This window comes from Syngnathus leptorhynchus, chromosome 13 (assembly GCF_054491065.1).
Source record: "Syngnathus leptorhynchus isolate UIUO chromosome 13, UIUO_Slep, whole genome shotgun sequence".
NCBI classification, from domain to species: domain Eukaryota; kingdom Metazoa; phylum Chordata; class Actinopteri; order Syngnathiformes; family Syngnathidae; genus Syngnathus; species Syngnathus leptorhynchus.
Genome location: NC_141207.1, coordinates 1164996 through 1174656, shown reverse-complemented (window position 1 = coordinate 1174656; position 9661 = coordinate 1164996). Strand labels below are relative to the sequence as shown.

The 9661-nt window shown below is 45.6% G+C and overlaps 1 protein-coding gene across 5 annotated transcripts; it reads right to left on the bottom strand.

Annotated features, from left to right (window-relative positions):
* Window positions 1-6: 6 nt before the first annotated feature.
* Window positions 7-8294, bottom strand: fxr1 (FMR1 autosomal homolog 1). 5 transcript variants are annotated; one of them, XM_085927980.1, is made up of 19 exons: window positions 8188-8294; window positions 6485-6537; window positions 6310-6403; window positions 6153-6224; window positions 5926-6074; window positions 5746-5839; window positions 5513-5629; window positions 5254-5424; window positions 5012-5090; window positions 4680-4789; window positions 4460-4552; window positions 3883-4014; window positions 3550-3820; window positions 3329-3422; window positions 2880-2980; window positions 2633-2809; window positions 2369-2446; window positions 1597-1682; window positions 7-1466 (listed from the first exon to the last, which is right to left on the bottom strand). In XM_085927980.1, exons 1-19 carry the CDS (start codon window positions 8236-8238, stop codon window positions 1299-1301), a joined length of 2190 nt encoding a protein of 729 aa, XP_085784106.1. In that variant the 5' UTR covers window positions 8239-8294; the 3' UTR covers window positions 7-1298. The 5 variants fall into 5 exon arrangements, with proteins under 5 accessions (XP_085784106.1, XP_085784102.1, XP_085784103.1 ...); XM_085927976.1 differs by lacking the exons at window positions 2369-2446; window positions 3883-4014 and having other exon boundaries at window positions 2633-2827; XM_085927977.1 differs by lacking the exons at window positions 2369-2446; window positions 3883-4014 and having other exon boundaries at window positions 2633-2824.
* Between the last annotated feature and the right edge of the window lie 1367 nt (window positions 8295-9661).

Genomic DNA, 9661 nt, shown 5'->3' with positions numbered 1-9661 from the left:
AGAGTATACAGTTTGGTGATCTACATGAAAGATCAAGTTTATTTAAGAACTACCTGCATACAAAACATATTGCACATCAACCAACCAGAATGATCCTTTAGAAAAAAAAAAATCAAAATACTGTTGCCCAAACAACAGGGAAAACATGCACTGCTATAACTCAGTAGTCCGAATTTACCGTGTCCTCTCATGTACGTTTAGAGTCGAGAGGTGTTTTTTTTTTTTTTTTATTTGTGTTTTTTTAAATACTGTACATTGTTAAAATAAATAAGCCTTTTGGGGAAACAGTCAATCAGTTTCCAGCCAAACAAAAAAAAAAAGAAATCGGCTACATCTGTGTTGAGCACACAAGGCAGTTTCCAACTACAATTAACTCTTGACAGAAAACCATGTTTCAGTGCAAAGGAAATGACTCCAAGGTTTCTTTTCCAGGTACGCTGTAACATTTCCTCACAAACAAAGTGGTTGCATATTGAAAAAGAGAAAGCAGCTATGCCAAACTCAACAAACATTAACAACAGTCACACCTGACTTGAAAAGATATCGGAGTGACTTTTCAGGGCCTTTAGTGGTTGTTGCTTTTTGTGGCTTCACAGTGGCAAGAGAGCATTTCAAAGAAAAAAGAAACATGAGCTCATCTGGTCCAACTGTGGCAGGTAAACCACCATCAAACACGTGAAAAGGGTCCAGCCAGATATTGTGCGTTTCAGGCATCATGTTCAAACTATTCTCAAGGCACGACAGCTGATCACGTCAATGTCTAATATGCGGGGCTTCCGATTCATCCGCTCGACTGTGGTAGAGCAACTTGAATGCACCAAAATTTGCAGAAAATGTTTGGGAAGTCCACCCGATGAAGGCGGACATGAGGGGGGGGGGGGGAAACCTGCTAAAATGTCACCCAAAAAATAAGAGCCGCATTCATACCACATTTGGAGTGGAATCCCTGACTACTTCCAAGTACTGCATTCACAGTCATCCTCGCGAGTGGAAAATGAACATTTACATAATCGCAGTGTGCGTCTTTGGCCAGCTTTATGCAGGAAGAACTACTGTAAAAAGACCAACCGCGTGGATAGCAGGACAAGAGTGGAAAGATGTGGCGGGAATACACACCGCTAAATGTACACCGACCGACCGCTTCAAATTTCAAAGTTTAAAAAAAAAAAAAAAAAAAAAGGGGGGGGGGGGGGGAACAGTTCTTTCTGCATTAAAAACAGATTCACACAAAAGCAGGAGATTTCAAACAATACCAGCCAGATTAGCTGAAAAATTGGAAACCATGTTTCGGGATCTGACTAGGAGAGGCCATTGACAACTGGTTTGGGGTCCAGGTCACCTTTGTCCAGGACTTTGGTGCCCCCCTCGGTGGAAACCGGGTCCTCTTGGGTGGCGCCGTTGTCGGAACCGTTGGTGGTCGTGGAGGGAGCCTCGGGGCTGTGCTCTGCTCTGGTATCCCCCTGACCCTGGAGGGGGGGGAAATCAAATTAAAAACTCATCACACAATGGCCAAAGCTCAAACCCCGCTTTGAAGGCAGGACTGGATGCTCGGTAAGCAATTTGCTGCCAAAGGAAAGAAGATTGTAGTGCTGAAACCTCATCCTGGTTGATGTGGGCCTCCTTGGGGGACGGCATCCGTCTGCTCTGAGAGTCGGCCCGGGACATCAAGTCGGCCACCGTCACTGCGCACAGAGCAAATGAGACCAACGATTGGCCATCGCCGTCCAGGAAGGAGTGAGCCTTCGGGCGCTTAGTTGGACAGCCGCGAGCTGAGCATACGGAACATGCCGGAAAAGGGGAACCTGACTTCACTCACTCGCCTCGATTGTTTGACGACGACTTTCCAAAGGAATTTTCTGTATGTCACAATACTGCGATGGCTCTATTTAGTACATTTGAACCATCAATGTTCCTTATACTTTATTACTTTATAGGAACATGTGGAGGTTAGCCTTTAATTAAACTTCAAATTGAATTAATGAAGAAAAAAAAAACAAGTCTTGAATTTATCCCTGATAAAACCATCGTGCCTTCACATAGAAGTTCTGTCTGAAGGGTTGTTGTTTTTTTTTGTTTTGTTCTAAAGGCAATGAAAAGCGCATGCTCTTGAGACACACCACTTGAGTGTGTCAGAGGAAACGGCAGCCAGACAACCGTTGCAAAAACATTATTAGTGAAGGTCTTGCAAGTGCTGAGGAGGAGAATACCAAGAGGTTATTATTATTTTTTTTTTTTTAAAGGCAGCCACATTCAGTCATTATGCGCAAGCTCCCAAAACGGCAATAGTAGTATCATCACAAATGTGTTGATGTGATTAGTTTGGAAAGGATGCGTCAAACCAAACTTTTGCGCAGATGTCACGGGTTACCTGGCTGCCTGTCGTCAGGCAGGCGAGCGCGACGTCGCCGACTACGATTGCGACGCTGCGGTTGAGCTTCGGCCTCATCTGAGGGTGGCGAGAGGGAGTTCACGCTAAACACGGCGAATCGGGCGAGCCGTTTTGTCTTGCTCTGAGCTGGCTCATTTTACATGAAGCCGCAAGCTAAGTGGTTTTTTTTTTTTCCAAAGTTGTACAGAAAGCAAAGAATAACTGACGGACGAGAAATCGTTGCGCATTTAAAGACTCGCTTACCGATTCCATTTTCACTCATGGAGGCGTTGTCCGACTCGCTCATGCCGTCCATCATGGTGGCGTCCTCGTCCGTCCTGCGTCGTCGGGAACGCCGCTGGCGGGTGGTGAGCAAATTGGACTCGCTCGCATCTGTGTCGGCGGTCTGGTCCGTCTCCGTGACGTCGCCGCGGGGCCCCGCTGCAAAGGCGTCATCTTCTTTCACATTACAATGTTGCTGAGCAGGAGCAAAAATTCAAGGCCCATTTACCTGCACTGTTATTGTATCCGCCTCCTCTTCCTCGCCCTCCTCGTCCTCTGCCGGGTCCCGGCCTCCTGCGGCCGTCCCTCTGTGGACGGGGACCTCTTTCCCTGCGAGGAGGCCAACCAATAGATCAATTTACTTCATCAAGGATCTGAATTGAGAGTTGTTCGACTGAAAGACTGTGGTGTAATCTCGTAGTCATGGAAATCATTTTTACAGGTCTTTGATAAACCTATGGAAAAAGAAATTGCAACCCAATGTTTTGGAAAATTCATGGGAACATGCAATGGTGAAACGTGACATTTAAAAATGCAACCCGGCAGACTCAGGTGAAGGTGGCCATCAGGAATTTCAGGAGATTCCCAAATGGTATGAAAAAAAAAAAAAAAAAAATGTATATCTGAAATGATATATTTGCCAACTAAAACACCAGTCGATGGTGTTCATCTACTCGCCTCATTTGCTCGTCAGCAGCCTGAGACCAGTCGCCGACTTCATCTCGACGCTCCGAGTCAGTCTCGGATGCGTTGGAGTGCTCAGAGTTGGTGCCTGGCGGCAAATTGAGTCGTGTTGATTGCGTAAGGGGTCATGTGCAAACGTGATGTGCTTCCATGCTGGTAGAGCAGAAATCTCTACAGATATGGTCAGATAGCAGACAGGAGATTCGAGGGCCTACCATAACCGGAGCCGTAGCCTCTGCGCCCGCGCCCTCGACTGTTGTAGGAGCGGCCGACGTGCGAGGATGACGACGAAGCGTTGCCGTCCATGTTGTATCCGCCACCTCGCTCGCCGCCTCGCTCGCCGCCTCGCTCGCCGCCTCGTTCGCCACCTCGCTCGCCGCCTCGTTCGCCGCCTCGCTCGCCCCTCTCTCCGGGGCGGTGGCCCTGCGTGAGCTGACGCAACTGTTCATCAATCTGCATCCGCTCCAGACGAAGTTGCTCAACCTCCTAGTTGGATGACAAAGGGACAATGAGACAAAGCGCTGAATTTAAAGGGGAAAAAAAAAAACACAAAGGCACTTTACAAACGTTCCAAACTCATCATGCACACATCTACACATGCTGCGTTCCTGCGCGTTATCGCCATTCTTTCTCAGCTCTTCCTCTAGCTGCCCGCTCTGCGTGAGGAGCTTCATCATGTCCTATGTGGTGAAATGCCAACGTGGCACACCACATGCAAATAGCAAAAGACACAATGCCAAAGGGATGCAGAGGGAAATGGAAAAAGCCAAGCAATAAATCCAAAGGAAGGAAGGGAGGATGCACGAAAAAGTGCTGGTTTAAAACTGATTGTTGCAGATCTTAAAATAATCAATAAAAATAATGGATCAAACTGCTAACAACTAGCAGAACCCCCTCAACCAGATCCCAAGGAGTGACGTTGTCGATATTTCCACTGGCTACACTACACTTTTATTTCCACAATTTAATGTCGAGCTCCACGGAGACATTTGGCTGCTGGTGTCATTTCACAAAATTCAGCCAGAAAAGCATCTGGTGGACACAAGCCTTTTTAACACAGATTTGGAAAAAGGATTCATTTAAAGTAAATCCAGGATGCATTCACAAACGCAAGCACGTTCTTACATTGAGGTAAGAGATGTGGTACTCCAGCAAGACCTGGACATTGCCAATACTCTCCTTAGTACCGACAAAGGTGAAGGGGACCATTCCCTGTGTCAACAAAAGCAAAAAAAAAAACAACGTGCAGGTCAGTATTGGGCAGTCAATGTCACGGCAAACACGGCCGTGCTGGTAAGAAACCTTTGGTTTGTGAGGAGGAGCACATTTTAAAAAAGCAGCTTACTTCCTGCCGAGGTTGCTTGTTGTCATTGTCCCCTTCTATCCTGACCCGCACCACTCCGGACTTGTCCACAATCTCCTGAATGACTTTCCCGCTCTTACCAATGACTTTACCTGAGGACAGAGAGCAATTTAAAATTTCGCCACAACAGTTTTGCTTTAGAGGGGTATTCAAATAAATTGCGAGATTTCAAAGATGTCCTTCGGACACTACAGCGCTGTCTGATAAGTGGGAGGAGCTTATTTTACATATGCTACCCAAAGTATGCATGATTCTCAAAGGGGGGGGGGGGGGGGACGTGAGTCAAATATGCATTTCTAAGCATGTGTACATACCGACAAGGTTTCTTGGTACTTGGACAGAATCCTCCAGAAACTCCAGGTAGTTCCTTGCCTTTTTCACTGCTTCTGCCGTCTGAAAAACCAAGCACGAGAGCTTCGCTATGCGCAAACCACAAGGGAAAGAAACGTGCAAACATTCAGATGACAAAAGCCGCACGACGACTGCACGCCGGAATGAGAACTAAATCTGTGCTGCTCACGAATGCAAACAAGCAATTTTGTGAGAAGAAGTGGACCTCTCCATAAATTCTGAAGGTTCCGGTCTCCTCATCCAAATCGATAGTGGTGACGCCCGCGACTTTGCGCGCTTGCTGAATGTTGGAGCCGTGACTGCCGATGGCTAGCCCCATCAAATCCGTCCTCACCGCAAACTCTTCTTGGAAGGACGACACCAGGTGTCTGGAATTCTAAGTGCACAGACGATACGCAACTTTAGTCAAGTCAACAGAAGCGTCCAAATTCTTCAGCCTTCTCCAACGCTCGCTACAACGCTACCTCGAGATGTTTTGTCGCTTCCTGGTTGCGAGACATGAGCATCAATTTGGTTCGGAGGCTGCGGAGGTGCATGTCACTCAGCAAAGAGACGCGCTTTGCTGTTGACTCATTGGTAGACTACAAGCAGGGAAAAAAAAAAAATGACATTACCAGCCTTGGCGCTGTTAGAAGAGACGAGGACAACTGAAATTGATGTTTTCATGAGTACGAGCGAAGGGAAGACGGCTGGTTACCACAATGAGGAGCTGGCTGGTCTCGGCACAGTAAGAGACTTGACATGCTCCGACAGCTTTCTTAAAGTCTTTATGGGCGTTGTCCGTCTGACACCTGACACGGATCAGCGCATCAACATCCAAAAATGTGTCCTCGGTACATTCCTTTGTGGTTTCACTTCGAAGTACTCTGGCACTCACGCTTCTTGGAGATCTTGCGGAACAGCGACGGTGCACTTGTGAAAGTAATTGTCGGTGATGGCCTTGTTGGTGTTGACCGGGCGCAAGCGTTCAAATGTCACAATCTCGTTGTAGGTGGCATCGCTGGCCGCGTATTCGATAACAAAGAACTGGAAAACAAGAAAACGGGTGAAGCGATTCAAGAAAACAACTCACAGAAATTTTAATTGGTCAATCGCAAGACTCACGTCGCCTTTGGTCATGCAGACTTTAGCCAGCCACCAGCCGCAAGGTTCTAGATCATTGGCCCGGGAAAGGATCTGCCAAAAAATAAGACCAACACACTCACAGGCCGCAAAAGCAGGAAGAAAGAAAGAAAACTAAATGAGAGTGATTCGTGCATACCTCCACCTCCTCACCCTCTCGGATGTCTTTCTTGGCATCGGCGGGCGGTGGCATACGCACATCACCGAAGGGCACCTGGCGCTCCGGTTGCCAACTGAAAATAAAACAATTATGTGGCCGATGACGAGCACAGCGAGCGTTTTCAAAACGAGACACCCGAAACTCGCAAACTCACTTGTTCTCAAAGGCAACGGTGAGAGAGTCATTGTGGATGTCTTTAACGAAGCCCTTGAAAAACAGAAACGCGCATCAGTACGTCACTCAGTAAGAATAAAACTTGATGTGAACAAATTGTCTTGAAAAATGGTTCTTTCCTCAATTGTTTTTAAAGCAGTGGTTCTTAACCTGGGTTCAATAGAACCCTAGGGGTTTGTCAGAGCATCCACTGCGAAGGTCAGAACACCCCTGATTTATCGTGTAAATTCGTGATGACATATCTTAACTGGTCTCGTAAAGGCAACAGCAGAAGTCACACTGATTTGCAGGTATGTAATTTGATGTGAGTTCATGCAACGTGTTGGTTTTGTTGTTTGAACTAGGTGATGTCCATGCACGGCTTAGTTTGTGCAGCAGTGAAAAACATTTATGTTTTGAATTAGAAAAAAACAGGAGTTTGGTGAATCCACATATGAAACTGGTGGGGTTCAGTACCTCCAACTAGGTTAAGAACCACTGTTCTAAAGTGTTTAGTATGCTCCTTTTTATTTGATCAAAAGTATTCTAATTTGTAGCCCGAGAGTAGTTGCTTGAATTCATCCAAACTGTAAGACTTTGAATATTTTGTGAAACAAAATTGTTCAGAAAAAAAAAAACACGAATTTGAAGTTGTTTACGTGTGACATAACACACCCAGAAGATGCAGAACACACGCTGAATAAAAGATTAACAAAAGAAGATCTAAACAGCTTACACTGCTCAACAAATTCATTAATTTGGAGGTGGGCATATAGACTCAATATTTACACGTCGAGGCAAAAGAGGAATCTTTTCCATACATGTTTTTGGACATGATAACACGCCAGGAATTAAATACTTTAGCATTGAATTGTCAAGTCTGGTATTCTGGACTTTTATTCTTTTTCTCAGTGAACATATGGATGGGAGGAGGAATGTTCTGATTCTCCTGAAATAACTTTTTTACCCAGGTTGAATGAAATTGATTAAAGTTTAGTGATCAGTTGGAGCACAACTGGACAGGGGTAGCCAGCCATGCAAGTGGGGTGGCAATTTTACTCTCGCAGCTCGTCTAGAAATAGCTTTGAAGGTTTCAGTATCAGTGGCCATCCCCTCTTCCGTCAGCTGCTCATGACTGACAAGGAGCAACTGGCTCACACGTAGAAAAATAACTATTAAAATAAAGCTTCGACGGTTATCGAACAAGAGAGGGCTGCAGTATTAGTGCTTAACATTACTCTATTCAGAGTCAACAATTCTGCTTTCACGACGCTATGGTGCACATTGAGAAGAACCGATGGCGCTTCCGTTAGCCCCAAATGTCAACGTAATGCACCGAGCACGTCCAAACTCCTCTGTGACTTCATTCTTTGACGTCAGCGGCTAAAAGTTGGCCAACTTAAAAACACAGTTAAATAGCACGCTTGATAAATGTCAAGCGGGGGAAAAATAAAGCCGAGCCTGCCGACTGTAACTGTTTCTTGGGCGTTCTGGCCCAAAGAAGATGCCGAAGAAATGACGAAGATTCGGCGGCCAGGCTACTAGCTTAGCTTGCTAACTGCAGCTAGCGAAGCTAATGCCGGTTGCTAGCAAACATTAAGCGTTAGAACCTGTCGCAAAAATCCATCCTCGGGGTTCCAGCTAACGCAGAGCAACATAGAACGTCGTGATAAGGTAGTAGCAGGTTAACAAACCGATATTTACCTTGTAATAAGCCCCGTTGGAGCCACGAACCTCCACCTCCAGTTCTTCCATATTGAACACGCAAAGGATGCTGGGATGACAGGTGCTCCTTAAAGCACCAACACTAGCACTGTCAATAAATAACTGCAACAATTACTCTTATTATTTTATGACGCCAAATTTCCTCAATCTGGTTCAAGAAATTGCATATTTCTAAAATGATCATATAAATCTATATCATACACGGTTACAGGCTAAAGCACACAACAGCTGCACAACAGCTACTAACAAAAAAAAAAGACAAGTTAATGAAGATATTTTTCTTTAATAATTGAATGGCGGTTCAGTAAATTTTACGTACCTGTCATAATCAAGCCCCTGGGGTTAGGACAGGGGTCTCAAATAGGCGGCTCCGGGGCCATATGTGGCCCACAGGATGATATTTTGCGGCCCCCTATTTGACATAATCGGTTTGTGTTATTGCAGGAGACACCCTGAACTGGTTGCCAACCAATCACAGGGCACACACGCACACAGACGAACAAACTGCACTCACTCCTATTGGCAATTTGGACTGATCAATCGGCCTACTATGCATATCTTTGCAATGTGAGAGTACCCGGAGGAATCCCACCAAAGCACGGGAAGTACATGCAAACAGGAAGGGTGAAGCCAGAATCAAACCCACAACCTCTGCACTGTGAGGCGGACGTGCTAACCAGTGCTAACCAGTGCTAACCAGTGCTCCACGGTGCCGCTCTAGGGTATTTTGAGCTACCCCAAATCAGGTTTGGGTCTAGCAAGCTAATCAGTCCCAAACAACCACTGACACCTAGTGGCCATGAGCTCACCTCCTGGGGAATCAATCCTCTTGCTGGATGTGGTCACGTTAATCCTGATTTGCCACCCATGAGACACTAAACCGGAGAACAATATTGGGAAAGGAGACAGAATCCAAAGACACGGGCCGACACACCTCTCATATTTTAATTAAATTAGGTTTATTCAGTACTTAGCTCACAAGAGATTCGCTGAGAATCAAAGACGAATAGTACAGACGATATAACAAAATCATTTGATTTACCTTAAGCACAGCATTGCCGGGGTTCTCTGCTGAGGGTTCAACTTTCTTTTAAAATTCCTCAAAATGTACATTTAAATAATTACAGATCAATTATATCCGCAAATAACTAGCAGAGTTGTGATATGCACCTATTGGGAAGTGAAAGCATGTTATACTGCTTCTAAAACACATTCAAGATTTACCGCCACGTGTAGACTGTACATGTTATGCCAATTTTGGTGATATTTTCACTTTGAAGAACCAGAGTGGACAACTGGCTTTGAATGAATTGTGTGTGTGTGTGTCATTCCGGGGCGAACACATTCCACTCGGTCTCCCTGATAGCGGGCCCTCCTCACGTTTCCGATTTAAACCAGTTTACAAATTCCATTATGCTAAGCCTGAACACTGGTTGAGAAATGATGAACGATT